Source organism: Mastomys coucha, unplaced genomic scaffold (genome assembly GCF_008632895.1).
Source record: "Mastomys coucha isolate ucsf_1 unplaced genomic scaffold, UCSF_Mcou_1 pScaffold5, whole genome shotgun sequence".
Lineage (NCBI taxonomy): Eukaryota > Metazoa > Chordata > Mammalia > Rodentia > Muridae > Mastomys > Mastomys coucha.
Window position 1 is genome coordinate 104,199,579 of NW_022196911.1, and position 24,089 is coordinate 104,223,667.

Genomic DNA, 24,089 nt, shown 5'->3' on the forward strand with positions numbered 1-24,089 from the left:
CTCCCCGCTCTGGCTTCAATTCCGACTTTGTTTCTCTGCAGTTTTCCAGAGCTGCACAGGTGCCCGGTGCGGTGCCCTGGGGTCACAGAACGGGGTTGGGATTGGGTTCTTCCTCCTACCTTCCAGCTGGTTCTCCCAGGCGCTCCCAGCCCTCTTGGAGCCAACTGCGTGACCACTGCAAGGCTGACACACAGCGGCTGGTGCCAGCATTGCAGGCTCGGAGCATGCAGTGCCCACAGAAATCTCCCATTTTGAGACTCTGAGCTTCCAAAGGCATTTAGGGTGTTTCCCAAGATTTTAAAAGAGGCCTAAGCACAGATAAGTTTCTGACCACAGGATAGTTTTAAATGAGACAGTGACTGTAACACTAGCTGTCGGGGGGGGGGGGGGGGGGAGTGAGACCTGACAACCACTGCCTTTGAAAGTGGGGCTTGGAGGTGGGGAACCCCTCAGCTGTTCATCACAAGAAGAGAAGATCTGTCAGGGCCACCCCAAGTTTACTAATAAGAAAACAAAACAACCAATGGCTTTTATGTTTGTGTGGAGACCAGGCAGCTCCACAGCTGGTGCCTTGGTAATTTGAACATTTCTTTTTAATTTTACTCTGTGCCTAAGGTCAGCTGACCTTTCTCCTGTGAAGGGTTGGATGGCAGGTGCAGGGTTTGCCTGTTTCTCACACTCCCGAGCTTGCCCTTCACAGTGAGGAAGCAGCTGCAGGTGACAGGAAAGTGGACAGATGTAGCTCTGTCCTTAGAAAGTGACTTCTTATGTCATGAATGTTAACATTTGAATTTCATATGTGAGTGGAAATATTATAATTTGGATTTATTTCTCACAGTTTGTGGGCTGCAGGACAGGTCACAGCTCGCACCTCTTGCTGTGTCGTTATACAGAGGCGATCTCCTCAGGAAACAAAGTGTCCTGGCATTCCAATGCTGGGCATAGCAGCAGGATGGATGGGGGGGGGGGTGGTCTTTAAAAGGCAGGGCTGGCTAGATATGGTGGCACACACCTTTAATCACAGCTCGTGGGAGGCAGAGACTGGCTCTCTGAGTTCAAGGCCAGCCTGGTTTGCTTAAAATAGAAGGCAGGGCTGTGAATCTACAACTGCTTTGTGTAAGTCTTAGCATAGGGCAGACATGAAAAAGACCTCTCACATATAGCCACTTATAGGACCCTAATGGACACCCAGGTCCTCCCACATGCAGGCCCCTTATTTAAAGTGGTTTAGTATTTGTATGTAATCCATGAACATGTGCCCACAGATACCAATTATCTCTAGATTATTTCTAACATAATGTAATTGCTACTGTAATGAAGGATGAACAGTGTTTTCTGTGCTTAAGGGGAACGGGATTAAAGTACTGAGGGTCTTGAGACCATGATGTAGCCTCAGGCAAGCGTGGGAGTGTTAGACAGGAGCCGCCATCAGGCAAGTGTGGGAGTGTTAGACGGGAACTGCCATCAGGCAAGCGTGGGAGTGTTAGACGGGAACTGCCATCAGGCAAGCGTGGGAGTGTTAGACGGGAGCTGCCTTCAGGCAAGCGTGGGAGTGTTAGACGGGAGCTGCCTTCAGGCAAGCGTGGGAGTGTTAGACGGGAGCTGCCTTCAGGCAAGCGTGGGAGTGTTAGACGGGAGCTGCCCTCCTCACCACTGTCTGGAAGCAGGAGTGCAGCTGTGTCAGGAAGGGCGGCTTGTCGAGCAGGGCCAGCACCCGCTTCTCCACCATGGTGCACTCCACGTCGTCATCCTGGATCACCACATCCTTCTTTAGGATCTTGATGGCGTACAGTTCCTCTGTTCCCTTCCTGTCAGCAAGCATCACCTGGGGACAGAAGGAGAGAAGGCTCAACACTGGTGGGCAGACATCTGGCACAGGGAGTAGGGGCGGAGGTTGTGACGAATGGTGTCAGGAGACAGCTCAGCAACAGCTGGTGCAGGTCTGTGAGTGACTCATGGAAAAATACTAACACATTTTGCTGTGGATTCATCATGGGTGGCATCCCCTTAGTTGTACATGGAGAAGTTTTGCTCCTCAGTGTGACAAGGATGGGGGCTTGGAGACCCTGTAAGGAGCCAACGTCTGTTCTAGCTTAATTTCTGATGCTTTGATAAAATATGCTGACAAAGAAATAACTTGAGGGATAAAGGATATATTTCAGCCATCAATTCCAGATTACAGTCCATCAGTGTGGAGAAGTCAAGGCGAGGACATCAAATATCTAGTCAGATCCACATTCAAGAGCAGAGAGACATCACTATATACAATGCGTGTGCTCAACTCACTCAGTTCAGGATGGTTTGCCTAGGGAATGGTGCTTTGGGCTGGGTCTCTCCCTATCAACTAACTTAATTAAGACAACGCCCCACGCACATGCCCACAGTCCAAACCAATGTGGATAATCCCTCAGTGAGACTCTATTTCCAAAGGATTTTAGGTTGTGTTAAATTGACAGTTAAAGCTAACCATCACAGGTCTTTATGTTACTGTGGATGTGCAATGCCCTTGAAGGGCACTGTGGGACAAAGATCACATTCTTTGCTCGTTTTTATCCTGCCTGATGAAATGATGATGAAGTTTGTCCCATCATACACTCCTGCCAGAGGCTGAAAGTAGTGGGACCACTCAATCATGAACTGAAGCAGACTCTAAGACCACCGGCCAAAACAACCCTTTTTCTCTTTACACATAAATCACCTCAGGTAATTCATTATAGTTGCAGAAAGCTGGCTCACATAAACTTTTCATATGGATTTTTAAGTATTGTAAGATGCCACAAGTTAAAATTTTTCACTGTTCATATTTCTTTTCAAAGTATCCAGGATTGTAGACAGTGTAGGGTATTTATATACGAAGTTGCTACTTTGTCTGTTAATGGGAATTCTTTATATTCTTTGGAACTAGTTTGGAATTATCCACATTCACGTTTTCTGAGAGCATTCAGAGAGTGAAATGTGAGTGCCCTTTGCAACCTTAAAGGGCAGGACACAAACAAAGAAAAAGGCTCAAAATCAGCTCATGGGTCTGTCACAAGGTTTGGAGCCACAGAGGTCAGACAGATGATGCACAGACCAAGTCCACATGGCCCCATTGTAAGGTCTCATCATGACCATCCAGGCTTTGGGCGAGTTCAGTTCCACTTTCAGTTGTGGAAATTAATCATTCAACTAGCATTTTGAAGCATGTCCTGTAGTCTAAACATTGGAAAACGGGGACACCACAAACTAATTCTCTGTTGCTTTCTGGGTTAGTGTGTGAGTGAGTGAGTGTGTGTGTGTGTGTGTGTGTAGGTGCGTGTGCTTCTTCCTTCCTTCTTTCCTTCCTTTTCTCTTTTTCTTTTTCTTTTTCTTTTTTTTTGAAGTAGAGTCTTGATGCGCTTGCACTGGTCAAATGAGCTGGGCTGGCTGGCCGGTGAGCCTTGGGATCCACTCGTCCCGAGTGCTGGGGTTCTAAGTGCTCGCCACCACACCTCACTGAGCTTCAGAGCTACTTGCGAGTACTTTACTGATTGAGGCATCTCCCTAATCTCAGCACCACTGGGTTCAAATTTTTAAAAAAGACTAATTTTACTTCTAATTTTGCATGTGTGTGGTGGAGCACATGCATGGGAGCATGGGTGCCCATGGAGACCAGAGGTTTTGGATCTCCTAGAGCTAGAATTACAGGTGGTTGGTTCCGAGTTGCCCAAAGGGTGCTGGGGACTGAACCCAGATCCTCTCGAAGGAGAGCAAGTACTCCTGACTGCCGAGTCATCTTTCCAACACTGCTTTTAATGAAGTGTGAAGTGTGTGAGGCTCATGCCTGTGTGACTCCAGGGACGCCTTGGACCACACCGAGCAGCACTGATCCAGAGTTTTATGCAAAACCCCTCCTTCTTACCTTTCCAAAACTTCCCTTCCCCAGCACCATGAGGAAGTTGAAGTCTGTGAGTTTCACTCTGTCCAGGTTATTGGATGGTTGCTTTCTGTCTTCTGAAGGGCTGATGACTTTGTTACCAGCGGGGCCCAGCTTGGCTTTCTGAAACAAACACAGACATAAAAAGCCATTGGTTATTTTGTTGCCCCAAGGAAAGAGTGATAGAAGCCAGCTCAGTGTTAATAAGTGTGATGTTCATGTCCGCTGGGAAGAGAGGGAGATGGGCTGAGAAAAGGAATCCAAGGGTCAAGAATGACGACGGCTGGTGGTTCTACATGTCCCAGGGAGAAGATCTACAAAGTAAACATGCTCTTCTTCTCTTCACTTAGTTAACAGCTCTAGACAACCAACCAAGAGTCTGTATTAGTCAGGGTTTCTATTCCTGCACAAACGGCATGACCAAGAAGCAAGTTGGGGAGGAAAGGGTTTATTCAGCTTACTTCCACATTGCTGTTGATCACCAGAGGAAGTCAGGACTGGAACTCAGGTCAGGAAGCAGGAGCTGACACAGAGGCCATGGAGGTTTGTTCCTTACTGGCTTGCTTCCCCTGGCTTGCTCAGCCTGCTCTCTTATAGAGCCCAAGACCTCCAGCCCAGGGATGGCACCACCCACAAGGGGCCCTACCCCCTTGATCACTAATTGAGAAAATGACCCACAGCTGGACCTCATGGAGGCACTTCCCCAACTGAAGCTCCCTTCTGTGATAACTCCAGCCTGTGTCAAGTTGACACACAAAACCAGCCCGTACAGTCTGCTTCGAAGAATCTGCTGATGGTGGGTGAATTCCAATTCTGGGCCGGAGAGTTAACTTCTTGAGGGTAAATGGTGTCTTGAGATTGTTAACATAAGAAGGAAATGAAACTGTGCATGGATGTTTTTCCTATTTGTAGATTTTGTAATTTAAAGCTAATCCAATATAAAGGAAATTTACACCCAGGCAAAAATGACAGCAGAATGTTCTCCAGGGAGGAGCTGCCTAATTGGTGAGCTTTGAAGAGGATTTATTGCTACTTCCAAATGAGGAGTAAGAAAGGGAGTGTTTGGTTAAGTCAAGACTGAATGGATGGAAAGAAATGGTGATGCTCCTGGCATCTGGTTTCAGGCTGGAGGACACCTGGTAAATGATGTTCTGGTACCCAGAGGAGTTCTTGTATGCCGGAGTCACAGCACATGGGAAGCCTGGAAGGAGGAGCCACTGGTATGGGGCCATGATGGAGAGTCCCATTCTCATCGACAATGGGAGAAAACGAGGGATCAGCAGAAAGAAAAGACGAATGAGACCCTGTGAACTGCTGCCTCAGAAGCCAGCACTTAAGTCCCAGAGAAAGCAGAGATATCTAGAGCAGGTGCAGAATCACAGCCGCTGCCGGACTGAGTGTTTTGAAATGTCTGCTTGACAATGAGAGAGAGGTGGTGTCCTATGGTTGGTGGATCTTTCAAAGCCTCAGCCCCAATTTCAAGGGCAAGGGTAATCGCTTAGATACATTCTGTATGTTAGGAGCACACAAAGTGTGCTCAGTGCAGCAGACCTAAGCATACCCCTATGGGTAGGTGTCTCTATCACTGTTCTATTGCTGTGGAGAGACACTATGCCCAAGCCAGCTCTTACACAAGAAAGCATTTCATTGGGGGGATTGCTTACAGTTTGATAGTCAATTATCACCATGGCAGGGATAATTGGAAATATGTTGGCAATCATGGCACTAGTGAAGTAGCTCAAGTTACATACTTATCGAGAGAGAGGGAGAGAGGGAGAGAGAGAGAGAGAGAGAGAGAGAGAGAGAGAGAGAGAGAGAGAGAGAGAGAGAGAGAGGCAGGCTGATTCTGACTGACAGGGCCTGGAATGGGCTTTTGAAAACCCCAAGAGGCACACTTCCTCCAACAAGGCCACACTTCCTGCAACAAGGCCACATCTCCTAATCCTTCTCAAATAATTCTACTTCCCAGTGACTAAGCATTGAAACACATGAGTCTAGGGAGATCATTCTTATTCCAACCACCACAGTAGGTCAATGGGTAGATGACAGAGGAGGTAAGGAGGCATGGTGGGAGGTGGGGTGGGAAGGGAGCTCACTTTTAATAGATGCCTTGGTAAGGCTGGGTCCTAACTCCAGGGGAAAATGTGTGTTTGAAGGTCTGTTTTCTTATTAGCAGTGTTTCCCACATCAGTGAAGACAATCTCTCGCAGTGTTAGGGTGGGAGTGCAGGCACGATCAGTGGGAGCTTATACTGCTCAGGAAAAGTCCCCCCAAGAGTACAACTCCATCAGAGATGGCTCATTCTGCAATTTGGGGTGAGGTTGCTCTGCTCACAGAGGGTCCAAATCAAGACAAGGTAGCTAACTGCACCTAAGGTGAACATCTGACTGCTCACGGGCCCAGCCCATGGGGTGGAGTGAGATTTCACCCCTGCCCAAGCCAGCCCTCAGGTTTAAATGGCCCAGGAATTATTTATTCATGTGTTCTCAGCTGGATTGGCACTATCCACCACTCTGGTTTTCCTACACAGCATTTTAGAGCCATCTCCATACTGCCATCTGCAGGACTGGCTGTGTAAGGGCACCACTCCACCTCCAGATACTGAGTTTCCTAAAGCAATGGGAAAGTCTATAAGTAATTCATCTCTGCTGCTCTGGGTTTACCTTTGGGCAAGTCCCACTCATAGGAGGGATTCAATATACTGTGGAATTCAAGAAGATAGCCAGGGCTACTTAACAGCTGTGTCAGGTGTATGTGTGTAGGGAAGTCCGGGTACAGCCCTGGAGGCCTTCTAGGAGGGCCCCTAGCCAGGAACCAGATGCTGTGAACAGCTGGCTTTCTCATCTTCCTGGAGTCACACTCTGGAAGGCACTCCCATCCCATAGGAAGTCCTGCTCCTGAGCCCACCAAGTCTTCCTCTCAGCTTTGAATGGGTTGCTTGGCAACTAACTTCACAGCAGGACAGAGACTTGCCCTTCCTGACTTGCATATTGTTGACTCTGGCTGTCATGAGTGTAGCATAGACCTCACCAAGAGCGCAAATCAAATCAATATAAGTGTGTAGGGATAAAGCTGGAGCCAATTGCCTAGCTGCAGAGATTTCAGAAACCCTAGGCCACCCGCTGGCATCTTTTACTACGGCAATGTAAACAGGGACCAACATGGGCAGGTGCCCCACGGGGGTGAGAGCAAACAGAATTCAGGTGGCAGAGACTGACAGCAGGTACTGATAGGAAGATGGGTGATTCAGGTGGCAGAGACTGACAGCAGGCAGTGATAGGGAGATGGGTGCTCAGAAGGTCTCTTCCATTCTCTGCCTGAGTTGAAACAATGTCAGGCCTCACCACAGGGAAGGTGGATCCTGGCTCGTGCTGCTGGACCTTCAGAAGACAGATGATCTTCTTTAACGTATATATTGGTTAGCCTTGGGTATTTTGTTGCAACGCCAGAAAATGGGCTATGACTCCCTGTGATCCTTGCCCATATTTGTGCTCTGTCTGGAGGCTGCATATTCCCCATAGGCCTCATGGCCTCTCAGGGGAGGGGATGGCAGGAGAGGAAATGGGAATTCTGCAGCTTGGGCTAAGACTGGATATGGAAAAGGCTTTATTGAAAAGCATATAGTCAGGCATTGGTGGCGCATGCCTTTAATCCTCTAGCCCCCAGGAGGCAGAGGCAGGAGGATTTCTGAGTTTGAGTCCAACCTGGACTACAGGGTGAGTTCCAGGATAGCTAGGGCTACCACGCGAGACCCCCATCTTGAAAACGAAACAGAACAGCATGGAAATTATCCCAAAGTGGGAAAATGAACACCTGAATGTTGTAGAGCAAGGTAACTCCAAATGCTCGAACTCTCCTGCGCTCTGTCCTTCCATTCTTAGATAAGCCAGCATGTTTTATTGGCTTTGACTAAAATAACTTGCACCAGAGGAATCTGGGTTCTTCAAAAGATGGCACCCGGACACTTGTCAAGCTTGGCTTTGTGATGCCACCTGGGTTTCCAGGCTCTGAGTCCAGCCAGTATCTTCCCTTCATGGGGAAGGGAGCTAATAACTAGCTACTAGTACAGTTCTTTCTGACCTACAGAGGCATTCTTGTAGCCCCTGAAGGGATATGGGGTGGGTGGGGCAAGCAGACCATGCAATGTGAGTCTCAACACTGCAAGCCCCATTCCACACCTGCTGGAAGTGAAGTACAGTGGCCCCTCCTGAGCCCAGTGACTTGTCTGTATAATGTGAGGGACTTCGCACACCCAGCCCAGTATTGCAGGGTTTTCACATTAAAACCAGGATAAGATCCAAGCCAAATGCCTTGCACTGTGGGGTGTGGGCAGTGTAACCCTGAGGTCAGTTCCCTCATACTGGACCAGGAATTCAGGGCAGCCGGGGTTACGTGAGCCTCTGACTTAAAAATCCATAAGACAAGGATAATAATAGCAATAACTTAATTAGGTATATGAAGAACTTGGAGATACTCATTTTCTTTTTTTTTCTTAATTTTATCTTATTTATCATGCATACAGTGTTTTGCCTGCATGTATGCCTGCAGGCGGGAAGAGGGTGCCAGATCTCACTATAAATGGCTATGAGCCGCCATGTGGTTGCTGAGACACCCATTTTCTAGTATGCTAGACCATTTGGAGCACACAGTTGGTACAGTTTGGCTTTGGGTAGTAGCAATGGTAAAGGTCTAACTAAATTAATACACTGATACCCCACCGTGATTGCACTCTAGTTTTTCTGCGTAAGCAAATAGACCTCCCCCCCAAAAAAATCAGAGTTGTGGTGAGTCTGTCATTGCTTGTTCGCTCTCGTACCATGCCTCTGCCTGAAATTTTTGACAAGAGGTTCTGGTTTCTCCGAACTTTAAGACCCAAATTGCAGTGTGAGCCTAAGTCTCCCAAGGGTCCTCTGGGTCCTTTGGGTCCTCTGGGTAACCTCTGGAGTTCACGTCAGTGTCTCACGTTACTTTGTCCCACTTTAAATGTTCTGATTTGTATTTGTTTTGTAAATGTGTCTTCAATAAAAGTGTTTCCACCAGTTAGTGCAAGTATGGCTTTGATGAATATATTTATCAAAGCTATATAAAGTGTAACACAGCAATGCCACTGAACTTGATAGCAGTGGAAGGGTCTATTTACTTATGACATTCTAGGGTAGACAGGCTGATGGTGCCCAACCATGGAAATACACAAACTGTTGTAGATTTCTCTTACACTTTTTAAAAACCTTTTCTACTCCTCCTTCTTCTTCCTGCTCCCCCTCTTCCTTCCTCTTCCTCCTCCTTCCTCCTCTTCTTCCTCTTCCTCCTCTTCCTCCTCCTTTTTCATGATGGAAATGCTCTGAGCTCACTATCTGGATACTGACAAGGCTCCACAAAGCAGGATAGGGTTTGTGGATGTTGTTATGCTATAGAGAACCAAGGCTGCAGCATGACACTCTGCCTCTAAGGCCATGCATTCACCTGTGCATGCTGCAATACTGGCTCTGAGCAACTGAGTGCTTCAGAAGCAAATCATGAGGACCTGGGGTGGGCTTGCTAGAGGGACCTGTTAGCTAGGGTTAGCTAGCCTGTGTTTCCAACCAGCTATGAGTCCTGACATCTATTGCCACTACTCAGTTGCTAGGCAACAGGTTAAAAGGATGCTACTTAGTGGCCATTACAGGGTCTCTCTTGGTACCACAGTAAAGTACATGAGAAGCCTACTGTTTTCTGGGTAACTCATTTCATCAATTGGAACAGGCCAAACATTCTACCCCTAAGGGCCTCTGTGCTTTCTGATTCTGTAACCCACATAGGCACACCACACCCATCTTCCTAGCCTGCAGATAATGCCTTAAGACCCCAGGATTCCCCACTCACCCTGTCAACTGACCCTGTTTCCCCATTTCCTGTGGTTTGTGTCCCTCCTCCTCTTCCTGCAGCCTGGTCTCTTTATGCTGTGTTCCTGGACATCCCTCTCTCTGCACTGGAAAGAGATTGAGGTCCTCTGCTGAGTTCTTTCTGGTCTATCTCCAGAGTTAGGACATGTTTGAGGCATGGTATACCTCAAACACTCTGAATGAATGAATGTCTTTTCATGTAACATTTTCTAAAAGGCAGTTATTTCTTCTTAAAATATGTTCATTTAAAAAATTATGATGCATACATTTAAAAAAAAAGAAAAAGAATTAAGTGCCTATGATTTTTATCACCCAGAGATGATCCCTGTGAACATCTGAATGTCCTACAGCCTTGCATTTTTACATCTTATGTAACATGTGGAGATTATGAAATCTGCGTTTCCTGGACATGTGTTAGGAACTTCTTACTCTCCTGCTGTGGGGCACCTGGGTGCTCTCTCTTTTCAGTGTTTCTATAGCAGGCAGGTTCATTGTTTTCAGTTTGAATCTCTTTCTTGTTCTCAGACTCCCTAGTAGATGCAGAATCAAGTCAAGAGGTTTGGATGGGCATAGCTAGTGATGCTCATGGCTAACTGTATGAGGACAGATAGGAAGATCAGCGAGAGGAGGTGGGACTAAAGGGTCAGGACACCCTAATTCTAAAAGACAGGCATTGGCTTCTCTTAGGACATGTGTATATGTTGGTTGGGCATCTAGCAATGTTCTTTCCGATCTGGCTTTGAGACCATCTTCACGAAGGTGTGTCCACCTTTGATCCTGAGAAATGACGTCATCACCTCAAAGTTCATCCTCTGGAGCAGTGGTTCTCAACCTGAGGGCCAAGAGTCCCTTTGGCGGTCAAATGACCCTTTCACAGGGGGTCACATATCAGATCTCCTGCATATCAGATTTACACTACGATTCATAACTGTAGCAAAAATTATAGTTATGAAGTAACAAAATAATTTTATGGTTTGGGGTCACCACAAAGTGAGGAGCTGCATTAAAGTTCAAAGAATTAGGAAGGCTGAAAGCCACTGTTCTAGAGCTTTATAGATTTAAAATTCATAGATTTAAATTTATAGATTTAAAAACATTTACATGTGCACACACACACACACACACACAAACACACATGCGCGCGTGTGCACGAACACATCTTAATGTTTTAAGTAAGGTGATGATTTTGTGTTAGGTCATATTCACAGGCATCCTCAGAGTCATGCATCCTCTGAGGCTTGTGGGCTCCATGTCTGACATACCAGAAGGTGACATGGCTTGAATGTTTATGCTCCAAATTCACATGGGGGAACCCTAGCCCCTAATGTGAAGATGTGAGGGAGTAGGAGAGGCAATGAAGTCACAGGCCTCCACTACCATAACTGGATCAGTAGGTGTTCTTATGAAAGGATCTTGTGCTTTCCAGCAGGCGAGGACACAGGAGCAAGGGGCCAACTATGAACCAGACGCCAATCTGTCTGTGCCTTCACCCTGAACCCCTAGTCTTGAAGACAGTGGGCAATGGATCGTGTCTGTAAGGCGGTGCGGCCTGTGTGGTTTGATTACGGCAGCCAGAGCAGACGGTAACAGAAGAAAAGTTTACCTATACAAAAGCAAGCAGCTGCCCCAGGGCAGGCCATCTCCTATGTCACCCCACGTCCTTCGGACTGCATGGTTTTATTTACTTGTTTACCCACGCTGCAGCTACACATGTGGACGTAGAGGCAGGGCGGGGTGACTGTTAATACCCACTGACTAGGAGTCTTCTTCCCAAGCCAGAAATCACAAACAGATGACAGGTGTGTATGCTTCATGCATCCCCAGAACCACGGTTGTTCTGTCAGCCCTGGAAGGGTCTCTGGGGAGCCTTCCTACCGACAACAAAGACACCTGTGTGCAGATGGAGATGCATGAACCATGGAGATGCTCTCCAGAGCCAAATGCACCCTCCAGCCCCTCACAGGTTGTGGCAGAGGTGTGGAGGAGGAGGAGGGTGCCCTTTCTCCCAGGTATATCCCAACACAGGGCCCTGGATCCACTGGCTGCAGAAGCTGATCCCCCTTGCACTGTAGGTGGCCCCAGGCTGGGTGTCCCCAACCACAGGAGGATGACAGAGCAGTCTAACCTCTCTAAGAATTTGGAGGCAAGTGACACAGGCTGCTCTCATTGCAGATGAGGAATCGGGATGACGTGTCTAGGCTCCTTTCCTCCCTCAGTTCTGAAGCCCAGACTCTTGTCTTTGCAGTAGCAAAGGTCAGTAAATAGTCCTGGCTGTGCAGAACAAATACTTGGCTGCTTTGGCATGAAAGTCAGACGAATGAGTGTATGGCTGTGAGTCAGAACGACAGGTAGTGGCTGGCGTGGGTCTCTGGGGTGCGTTGACTCTCAAGTCATTCACTTTCAACTGCAGCGGACCTCTTATGCTTTCATAGATTTTATTTTTCAGTGCTGGGGATTGAACCCAGGGCCTCAAAGCATTCAAAGCTAGGGACTCCAAGCTTGGAAGCTAGCACTCTACCAACAAGAGCTACACCCCCCAACCCTGCACTTGTACTTAGAATGAATGCCTGTGTCCCTTGCTAACTTACCAGGACAGAGAAAACGGAAATTCCTCAATGCACTTGAATTATCAACCAGTCTCTTCTGTGATGTGTGATTCCCTAAGTGGCACAGGACAATAAGGCTGTGTGGCCAAACTAGATGGCATTTAACTCACTGACTCACAAGGATGGGGGATACACAGAAAGCCATTTCCTTAGTGAGAGCTGTTTCTGTGGTCGTAGCCACTGAGGTGGTTGCCACTGTTAAAATGAAGCCAAGAAGCCACAGGAAGCTAGCAGGCCTCCATGCTATCGCCATCAGTCTGTGCTGCATGGGTGGGCAAGTCAGGGAATGGGCCCCAGGGATCGATTAGAGCTTTCCCTGGTGGGGTTCGGTTATTCTTCTACCCGACCCTGGTTCGTTTCTAGTAACCACTGTTATTTTCTTTATGGCCATCTGTCTTTCCTTCATGTTCTTTGGCTCATCCAGTGATGGATGGTCTGCCTAGCAAGCCTGCCTCACCTCTTTCTCACTCATGTATACAGAGTTTGTTGGTCCTATCCCACCTCCACCCCCCACCCCCACCTCCCGCCCGCGACACACCCTATCATCTCCTATTCCCCTCCTGTCCCAATTCCTGCTTCTCCCTCACTAGTTTCCACTCCACTTTCAAGTTTCTTTTTTCTTTTCCTTCCCCCTCTCTTTGCTCTTTCCTTCCCTCCTCCTTTCCTTTTCTGGTGACTGAACTGAGTTTTGTTAGAGTTAACAGGAGCACCGGCACTTTAAGAGTGCCTGCCCCTTTTCCCCAGCCCCAGTTACTACTAACTGCCAATAGCTCCTTGGGGAGGGTGTGCCCCTCCCCCCACCAGCAACAGTTAACTGCCTTTAAGTCCTTAGGGGTAGACCCTGAAGCAGCTTAACTTGCCTCACCTGGTAAGTGGTTCCTGGAAAGCTGTTGCCTTTAGTCTTCCCCAGCTGCTATGGGAGGATCCTGGGATTCCCCCAAAGGATCCTGTTTTGATGAACATCCCAATGTTACCTTTTCTAGGTGTTTCCACCCATGAACATGTCGTTTGCTCCCCCTGCCCTCTGAGACTCCATACCCTCACCTCCTGAGGTGATTCATGCAATGTCCACCTTAGGGAATGGCCATGACATATTCTGTTAGACTCTTTTCACACTAACACATTGCTTTTCCTGCCAGGAGCCCCTGGGATCACCACCACACAGGCTTTGCAGGGTCGGAGTCTCTTGAATTCACACATGCTGTCCAAGTAAATGGTTTTCCAGACCGTCAGCAATGCTTCTTAAAGGCAGGGACTCTCTGTTACTGGGAAAACAGCTCCTGGGCAAGCAAGAAAAGATGGAAGGCCGCAACAAGACCTGCATCGACGGCCCTTGACGGTTTCTGTTTTAGGACCACAAGAGCAAGTGGGAGCGTGAAGTGACCATTTCATTGCCATTCCTGTTCATGAACAAGTAGAGGCCCAGGCAAGTTCCTGCTTGTGCTCTGGCTCTTGTGCTCTGGCTCAGAGCTCTTGAGCATCACGGCTCAGGGAGTCTTTGTTTTGCCAGTCTCTACTGCCCTCTTGTGGTATTCAGCTCCTGGAGCGATTGCACCCAGATGAAGATGTTTTGCCTGAGATTTGCTAAGGTTCAAGGGAAGTAGCCTGTGGCAGCAGCGGAGGAGTCCTGATAAATAATGCAAAGTGGTGCCAGTGAAGTGGTCCATCTTCCCAGACAGACCTTTACAGAAATGACAGGAACCACAAACACGAGAGAGCCAAATGTTTGCCAGTGTCAGTGGGAGTTTTAAAACTGCTAGATGCTTCACTTAGAGGAGACTGCAAACCTCAAACGGTAACAGAGCGTTTGTGTCTTCTGAATGTTCTAAAACCTTCTTCCACGCTCAGACACTGCAAGCCACACAACTGAAAGTGGATCCCAAGGGGGGCGGGCAGTGGGCATTGCCAGGGACCCCCCTGAGTGAGCTGAGAAGCACAGCGTGGGGAACGGTGAGATGGTGGCTGTTTTCACATGAGGGCAGGATTCAAATGAAAAAGTCAATATTGGGATGTTCAGCTAGAAATTAAAAAGCTATATAAGAAGCCAGACCAGAAAAAGCCAAACTAGTATCCAAGCTGTCCAAGCTGGGACTGGCACCAAAGCTTGCTTCTCTCCATGGTTGTATAGCTAGGAAAAATGCTCCGCCATCCCATACCAATCCCGGGTCCTCCCCAAAAGGGGCTCGAACTTGTGTTTTTTACACTGAGGTCTTTGTTTCTGTTTTTTTTTTTTTTTTTAATGAGTTTGCCTCTGAAATGCTGGATCCACTTGTTCAGTCACTGAAATGTAGAGATTTTCTAAAATGTGTCTAATTGACAGAACAAGCATTTTAAAAAGGAGAGACAATGGCCATTAAATTTAGCACAGAACTTCCACAATGTTCTGTGTTAGCCCATGTGCATGGAACCTTTTAAAACCATCCTGGTTTTTAAAGTCCAGGCATCAAATTATAGCTCTGTGAGATACCTGCCTCCAGGATTGGCCACCATGGCACTGCTCCGTGTTCTTTGAATTCTGAGGCCATCAGCTCCCAGGGAAGGAGTGAGGCTGAGCACGGGTACTGAACCCTTTCAGTCATGTAGGGCATCCTTACTTTCTCTGGGACCTGAGCTTTGTCTTCTGTAATATGGACTGTAATGCGACCTCATCAGAAATTGACTGGATCTTTTATTTCTACTGGACCGAAACTGGATGCTGCTATTATGGCAGTGTCTAGCCATACAAGTGGCAGGTGGCAAGCAGAATCGGAAGAGATTCAGGATCGTTAGAGAGGAAGAGATGAAGCCTCAGCAGGAAGACTCCCAAAGAGGCAGACACCGAGAGCCAGACAGTTCCCGGGGCTCTACTGCCAGTGTTGGTCTTCAGAGGAATGGGGGAGTCTGGAGAAGGAGTTTCAGTGCAAGACAGAGGTGTAAATCCATACCTTTTTCTGTGTGTGTATGTAGGGAGACGCTAGCCTGATATAAGAGACTGCTGGGGTAGGAGTCACTTTTCTGTGGTGGTCTGAGTTTTTGGGGTCCTGGAAGGCCATGGAAAGTTGAGGTGTAGACTTTGTTGCAGGGTGTAGCAGAGAGGAGGAAGCCAAAGAGAAAGTGGGTTCAAGGGTCAGAGAGCCTCCAACAGAAGAGGGAAGGTGTGCAGGTAGAAAGGCTTGCCACGCACCAAAAGTCCTGGGTCCTCCGGGGTGAGCCAAGGGCTTCCAAAGTATTTGGATAGTCCAAGAAAGAGCAAATGGGATCTAACCAATGTGTTATTGTGACCTTCATGGATGCTGTGCTGGGGACAGGAACAGTGTGGGGTACAAAAAGGTAACATCAGATAAAGAATGGGAGGGACATGGTGGAACTGCTTCCTGCACTCCAACCCTACCCCCAACCCAAGCCATCAGCCTTATGCAAATGTGGCCGCTCACCTATGGCCCTGGCTGAGACCAAAGATCATGCTTATTTCTGTGTGGCCTGTCGGCTGAGAGACACACAGTCTCTAGGGGCAGGCATGAGCTAGTTGCTGACAAATTTATCTTCAGAAAAGCCCACAAGGTAAAGATTAGTTTGTGGCCAAGCAAGAGCAAAGCCATGCTGAGGTGTGAGGGGCTGACCACACTCCAGCTTGCTGAGGTGTCAGGTGCGCCATACCCGCACTGGTGACATTTCCTGCCTCAGGCAGAACAAGCTAGGATGTTTCTCTTGGGGCCAATCATGAAATGGGCACAAGAAATACATAGAATAAGAGCAAATGGAATGCGCTTTGGGAGGAGGCTCTGTGGTGTAAGACATACTGAACTGAGCTATGCGGTCTCTCTGTTCTGGGGTAGACGTGGAGCACCCACCCACTCACCCACCCGCTGCCTAGATTTGTTGTAGTTTGGATGTGAACTGTCCCCACAAGCTCATGTGTTTGAATACTTGGTTCCCACTGGTGGCCCTGTCTGGGAATGTTTGGGAACATTTAGCAGGGAGAGTTTGGCTGGAGGCCATGGGTCCGTGGGGATGGGCCTAGCCCTGCTTCCTCTCTAGCCTCTGTTCTCTGTGCATAGAAGCAATGTGGGTGACCAGCGTCTTCTAGCCCTGCTTCCTCTCTAGCCTCTGTTCTCTGTGCATAGAAGCAATGTGGGTGACCAGCGTCTTCACCTCTCCCAGCATGCCTGCCACACTGTGACCTTTCCCTCCCTCAACTTGCTGTTTGCTGGGCGTTTTGTTAGAGCGATAAGAAAAACAACTCGTGATACCTAGTGTAGAAATGGGGGCTTGAGACCCAGGGAGAAAAAAGATTAGTCCATTTAGAGATGGCTACCATGGAAAAGAGCGTCACAGACAGACTCTTGATTCCTACATCCTGGGGTCGGAGTGAAGGGAGAACCCTAGGAAGAAGTCTAGTCTAAGCACCTTTTATATTTACTTGCTTAACTGTCCAAGCAGCCTTGCAAGCCTGGGGCTCTTATCTCTCCCATATTGGACTGAGGAGTCTGAGGAGAGGCGGGCCAGCCAAATGACAGAGTGCCAAGGCCACACAGCCTGGCAGTGGCAAAACTGGGCTTTAGCTCAGGAATGTGACACTTCCTGTTACTGTACCATGCTGCTTCCTGGAATGCCAAGGGAAGTGAGAGTGAGTGACCAGCAGTAGAGAGGACCAAGCTCTTCAGAGAAGGGGGTAGGTGTCCACCAGAGTTGGGCAGAGCCTCAGTTTACCTGCTGGGAGGAGGATCTGGAGACCCGATAGCTTTGCTGCCTCATTTCCCCTGCTCCCTCTCTATTAAAGAATATTTGTTTATGTGTATGTGTGTGTGCCTGTATCCATTTATGTGTGCGATGGGCACGCGGGTGCCTGTGGAGGCCAAAAGGCAGCACTGGATCCCAAGGAACTGGAATTGTGGGTGGTTCGTGCCAGCGAGGTACAGGGCAGGAACTGCTGAGCCACCTACCTCCCCAGCCTCAGCCCTCTCTCCATTTCTTTTTCAGCCATGTCTGTGTTCTATCCTCTCCTCTGTTAGGAAATACAGTCTTAGGATTTGAATATGACTTCTTCCTAGGAGGGTCATGTCCAACATAGTTAGAAGGTCAAAGACACAAACAACCCTTAGGCATGTCGCATCACACAGGCAAAAGGTATACCTGGCTAAGGTTGGCTCATCCACTGGAAATGTTTGTAAACAAACTGTCTCTGCATCCTGGGGTGGCCAGAGGCAACTATTTACTCTTAGGACAGAAGGGGCTTTGCCATGGGAAGGGATATCTGGTAACTCGGTGTATTCAATCCCCCTGCCCCCCAAAACTGTTTCTCCAAAGAAGCCCAGCATCGAGAAACAGGCTTTTAAAAGGCAGGTGGTGGAGGGCAGAGGACCCTCATCTGCATACAAATGCTGGGACCCCACCTCACCTAGGTGTCATTCAGAATGCAAAGAGGGTAGGAGGCAGCAGTCACTTGGTGACACCGGTAGATTCAGGGTACCCGGAGCCGCCCCAGTAGCAGTAGCCCCTAAAGAGGTACAGAACCACCTCATTGTTGTTAGAACAATGAAAACCCTGGGACCAAGTCACATGGCCAGGCCTGTTCTCTCAGCTTCCTCAGAACATTTCTGTGCATTAACATGTCTTGTACAGAACAATTCCACTGCGCCTGTGGGGATGTTTTGCTAGGCACCAATCTGAGACTGGGTACCAGGGCATTCTTGTTAGTACACCTCTGAGAGGGCATAGCTGGGTTCTCATTGATTTTACACACTGACTGCTCTTCAAAAGTCAGAATAAAACAATCCACATAAGTCTTTTTTTCATTTCCCAGTTCAAGTTGCCCTCAACCAGGCAACTCTCCACCCACCAAAGGCTCTCGTAAGTCAGCTTGGCCTTGAACTTTGTTTGTAGCCCATGGTGATCTTGAATTTGTAAGATTTGTGTCTCTGTCTCCCGAGTGCTGGGATTACTGGCTTGTGCCCTCCCCCCCCCACCCCCCCGTGCCCCATTTGTTATCCCATGCTGTGGACCAAACCCAGGTGTCTCAGGCACACAAAGCAAGCACTCTGCCCTGAGTGACATCTCCAGCATGTTTCCATGTTCCTAACAAAATCTGCTTTTCTGAGGATTTGGAGGTGAGATGCCTGAGATTTTCCCCAGTAAAACAAGCCTGGAGACACACATTCGCCCATTCCGGTTAACTGAGGATCAGGTCACCAGGCTCTCTGCCCTTGAGCTCTTTACTCCTGTCTAGAAGTCCACTGTGACTAGAAAGCTTCACCATCCCAAGCATTAACTTTAGGGACAATGAACCAATACCCTCCTTTATGAGCCACAGAGGTCCGTTGGTGTGAGGTAGCTTCAGAGAGCTTGGGTTTCACAGCCTAGTTCCCACAGCTTGAATGAGCGGTAGTATCCCCAAGCCTGATCAGATCCAGTGAAGGAAAAATGGCTGGTTCTCAACCTTCCTAACACTGTGGTGTGACCCTTTGACATAGCTCCTCACATTGTAGTGACCCTCATCTATAAGATTATTTTTGCTGCTACTTCAGAACTGTAATTTTGGTGTTATTAATCATAATGTAAACATCTGTTTTCTGATGGTCTTAGGGAGGGTCGTTTCACTGTGGCCCAGTGTAAGGGTCATTTGACCACGCAAAAGCATTGCGACCCACAGGTTGAGAACTGTGGGCAAAGGGCTGAGCCATTCAAGTGGTAAGGCTTGGTCTACTGAAATGGAAAGCTCTACATCTTGTAATTATGAGTCTTTAGGTCAGAATTTACAAATCTATAATTGTTCTCACAATAAGGTATTTTATTCTAACCACCAAAGCTTTTGTTTTCTGGCTAGAGAGTTTAATCTTCAACATGACTAAAAGAAATAAACCAGCAACAAAAACATCCATTGGAACCTTGATGTGGGGAGCATAAGTTGGTCTTGTTGATATGTCAGTGGCCACATTTTGCTTTCGTACCTTTAGGGAAGAGCTCAGAGGCCCTGGGAGGTACTCGTCAAGCTTTCGGAAATCCTGGCCTTCATCTCCATCTGTGAGAGGTTACCCCAGGAATACCTCCAGGAATACCTCAGTACAAGCGTGTTGCAACCCCAGAATCTTTCACAAGCCACTGGGTAGTTACCCTTGGACTCAAATAGGTATACCAGTAGGCCCAAGGCTTAGTACTATTTGGCCATACTAAATAAACTACCCTGAAATCCCCTTCTGGAAAGCATGGGAAGTGTCAGCCTGGAGCCCCAGCACTCCTTCCCTTCACACCCCCAAGGGCTCTAGGGAACACAGTCTGACCTGTGGCCGTGCAACTGGACATCCAGGCAGGAGTCAAGATGGTGAATGCTGGGAAGCTGCACTGCTGCCTCTGTGTTAAAGGCAAAAGACATGGGAGCTACTGAATGCACCAAGTTCCCGAGCTCGGACAATCTTCTGGCCTATGTAGTTTGGGGAAATCCACCATCACATATCTCAGCTATGCTCAAAGGATAATGAGACTGTATCCATGAAAATAAGCAAAAGCCCCAAATGCCCATGAGTATCCCAGGCACAGGACAGCAAATCTCATTTTGGGAACTGCCATTTTGAATTCTTAAATAATTTTTTTTTGAGATAAAATCTTCCTGTTTCCCCAGCCAGCCTGTAACTCATTACATCGAACAGGCTGGCCTTGAACTCAAGAGAGCTGTCTGCTTCTTTCTCCTGAGTGCTAGGATTGGAAGTGTGTACTACCATGTCTGACTTAAAAGTCTATTTTCTTATTCTTATGTATATATGTCTATGGTTGTGTGTGCGCACCTGTACATGAGCGCTGGTGCTTATAGAATCCAGAGGGGTTACATTTCCAGGAGCTGGAGTTACAGTTATAGGCAGTTTTGAGTCACCTGACAGAGGTGATGGAACTGAACTCAGGCCTTTGAAAGAACCATAGGCACTCTTAACCACTGAGCTGATATCCCCCACACTTCCAATTTGGATTCTTGAGACCCCTCTGGTCCTAAGCTCTTGTTGATACCATGCAATAACATCAGAGTGGTCATACTTTCAGTTGTGAAGCTTGGTCAGTGTCGGGAGCAGGAGTCATTGGCAAGTAGACAAAGAGGACTTGTAGCCCTGGTCACCTATGGGACACGGAAGGAGAAAGGTGTTCTGCACCATCTGAGATTCTTGGGTCTTGTTTGGAGAGTAAATAGAAGGTAGTGGAGGTCTCCCATCTCCATTTCTCCAGGACTGGAGCCTGACACAGACAAGGCAGATGCATGCAACTCACTAGAAACTGCCAGAGTCCCTGATTGCTGGAATCACAAACATTGTGGGAAAGAAGCTTGTATATCTCTGATAGCAATCAGATTCTTGGCCTGTGTGGGTTTTACCCAACTGCTACAGGGCTTTGGACATGGAAAGTAGGATGATTTTTGACTCTAAAATGGCTCTCTGCAGATGGCCTCCAACTACCCTCAGAGATAGGTGTGCCTAGCAAAGAAGCCACCTTTAGTTTGTATAATGGAATCAATTTCAAGAAGCTTGAGAATGATATCAAAGTCTGCATAGATTTAATGTGCTTGGGACTTGGGGAAGTGGAGGAGAAGGGAAAGCAAGCGAGTACACACACACACACACACACACACACACACACACACACACACACACACTCAGAAAGGTGCAGGGTAGAGCAGAGGAAGAGGCAGGAAATAAGAAGCACCATCTCAGATAGGAGACTGGAGTCCTTATCTCAACGACTTTGGAACTGGGCTCCTTTTGGCTGCTCCTTTCTCAGCTACAAAGATGCTCTTACATCCTTCCCAGTTCTGCTAATCCTGGCATCCTGGATCTTCTGTAGAAGACCAGAGGGCACAGATGTCAGGCTTTTCAGACCATACATTCCTTCTGGAAGTGTTGCCTCCATGAACCAAGCAGCCCCAGACAAAGCTCATGGGAAGGACTGTGGCTCTGCTAAGAAAATCTGTTTAGGCTGGTAAGATGGCTCAGTGGATAAGAGCATTGACTGCCCTTCAGAAGGTCCTGAGTTCAAATCCCAGCAACCACATGGTGGCTCACAACCATCCTAATGAGATCTGATGCCCTCTTCTGGTGTGTCTGAAGATAGCTCCAGTGTACTTAGATATAATAAGTAAATCTTTAAAATAAAAAAAAAATAAAGTAAGCATTCTATTAAAAAAAATCTGTTTAGGGACACAGAAATTTAATTTTCACCTAATTTTCATGTCTCACAACATTATAGTTCTTTGATTTGTAGGTAAAAACATTTCAAAACATAATTATTCTTAATTCACGGGTCATACAAAGGCAGAAAGTTTGGTATGGGCCCCTGCTTGCTCCATTAACTCCCCTCACTTCCCTGCAGCTGTAGATGATGAATCTGCTCAGCCATTAGCCACTGGGTATTGTCAATCAGCACTGCTCATGATGTAAGGAGTACCTGGCAATCTTATTAAAATGCAGATTGATTCAGTAAAAAATAGGACGAGCACTCTCTCCACCACCATGACTACCAGGCTAGCTTTGAATCCTTGCCTCATCCTCAATGGTAGCTCATACTATAGCCTTGTGTGCCTGGCTTGGGTTATGCGCGTGTGTGTGTGTGTGTGTGTGTGTGTGTGTGTTTGCATTCATAAGGATACATGTATAGATGCATGCATGTGGAGACCAAAGGCTCTCCACCTGATTTCTGGGGACAGGGTCTCTGGCTGAACCTGACCTCACTAATTAGGCTAGGCTTACTGTCCAGCAAGCCCCAGGGAGTTAAGTTTCCCAGTCTCGCTCTGCCCCCTGCCAGGATTTCCCCCTAGGTGCTGGGTCAGGGTCTAAGCTCAGATCCCCCTGTTGGTAAGCACTTTAGTAGCAGGACCCACTTGGACTTTTCTACCCTGGGACTCTGTCACCTTCATTCTGCTCAGGACCTGAAACAAAGCCATAAAAACTCTTGTCAGGGTTTACTCCCAATGTTTCCATTTGTGCCAAGGGGCACACTCCCTTCTCTCCCCTATTCCTGTTCCTGATAATGAAGGGACACATCCCGGGTCCTCATTCACACCCTGACCTCTGTGGTTACCAGAGCCTAGGTGTGGAGGGATGGAAAGTGCTTCTAGCTGTGTCCCGGGTCCTCATTCACTCCCTGACCTCTGTGGTTACCAGAACCTAGGTGTGGAGGGATGGAGAGTGCTTCTAGCTGTGTCCCGGGTCCTCATTCACTCCCTGACCTCTGTGGTTATCAGAGCCTAGGTACGGAGGGATGGAAAGTGCTTCTAGCATTATGCTTGCCAGTGTCTGCACCGGGCAATGTCTACCCACAAAGTCATGCCTACAACACAAGGCTTTTCACGCTGTTTCAGGGATTTGTTGGCATGGTAAAAAAGCCAGACTGGACGGTCCTTATTTCTTTTTGTTTCCCAACAAAATTATGTAATATATCTCCAAATTAAACTGAGAACACATGGCCAGTCCGAGGACTCCTGTGTGGTCTTTTTCTTCCCTTCCATGATGACCAGCAAGCCTGGGCTGTGACCATCAGAGACTTTCTCTGGGTTTACTCAGTGCTAAGGGCTATTGACAAATGATTTAATGAAAACAATTTCTAACTCATATCCTATTTGGGCTTAAGATTTTGAGTCTAAAAGCAAGCTGAAGTACAAACATTAAAATATCTCTCAACTGATGCCCTTTTAATAGATTTTTTTTTTTTTTTTTTTTTTTTTTACCTCCCTAACATCATCTAGTTCAGAAAGTAATTAAGTAGCTATTTAGGGACCAAAGAAGTAGAATCCATACTGGGGGCACATCAAATTTCTGTCTTGTGGCTAAAGGGCATCCGAAAGAACTCAGGTTTCTATAGTAACCATTGCAGGGCTGATCAAATCAACAAATAGCTACGATTTATCTCAGAGTTTCCAATGGACTGCTTTTTTTCCCCAATCTGGAAAAGAACATTGCAAATTAGATAAACTCTTCAAAGACAATGGAGGCTTTCAGAAAATCCAGTTTTGGCAATAGTAAATAAAAGAGAAAAACATCTGCGTTCTCTTTCCAAGTACAACGTATCCACTGAATCTCTTCCTCACTGATCTAAGTACCTTGACTAGGGTAGTGATTGGATTCTTTTAATTTGCTCATTAGTAAGAGAGACTCTTACATTGTTTCTCAGAATAAAGGCAAGCAGACATTGGGAGTGTCTGCAGGGTGACCTTGTAGCTTCTTCATCTACAAACCAAGCTTCCGAAGGCTCCTTCACTACCCTCCCATAGACAAGCTCTTCACAACCTTCAAATGTACTTTTGACTTCTTTTGGTTTAGATCCTTGTGTGATTCTGAACAGTCACAAACATAAAAAACTACAGAAACCCATAGTGTGTTTTTCTGCATGTGTCTGGGGTACTTGTGATCCAGTGGGGAGTCTGTGGGTGGGTATCAGCATACAGTCCACAGGGCAGAAAGGCCCTCCAAATTCTGTCCCTTGCTTCCACCCTCTAGGCCCTGCTGATCTCTCCCTACTCTGCTGGGTGGGGAGAGGAAGAAGTGGTCACCTGAGGCAGTATCCAGAGTGGCTGGGGAAGCTAGGTACCCACCTACCACACCATCTTCCCAGTAGAACCTCCCTTGGATCGATCCCATACTGCCTTGGCAGACAGGTGACAGCAGAGAGATAAGTCTGTTTTCCTTCAGGGGCTGTGGGGTGACTCAGCAGGCAAAATGGGTGCTGAGCCAGACTGATGATCCAAGGTCAGCCCTC

At 47.5% G+C, this 24,089-nt stretch overlaps 1 protein-coding gene and 1 long non-coding RNA gene across 3 annotated transcripts in view; one reads left to right on the forward strand and one right to left on the reverse strand.

Moving 5' to 3' along the window:
* The window catches only part of Prkca (protein kinase C alpha), a 412,947-nt gene that overhangs the window by 50,139 nt on the left and 338,719 nt on the right, over positions 1–24,089 (reverse strand). For both annotated transcript variants that reach the window (XM_031350714.1, XM_031350715.1), the window contains exons 9-10: positions 3,881–4,018; positions 1,652–1,825 (exon numbers count right to left, since the gene is read on the reverse strand). In XM_031350714.1, the coding sequence (XP_031206574.1) occupies positions 1,652–1,825; positions 3,881–4,018 (312 nt within the window). The remainder of the gene's footprint in view (positions 1–1,651; positions 1,826–3,880; positions 4,019–24,089) is intronic.
* On the forward strand, positions 12,925–17,160 carry LOC116076784. Its single transcript, XR_004113097.1, has 2 exons — positions 12,925–13,251; positions 13,523–17,160. It is a non-coding gene; the product is annotated as an uncharacterized LOC116076784 (long non-coding RNA).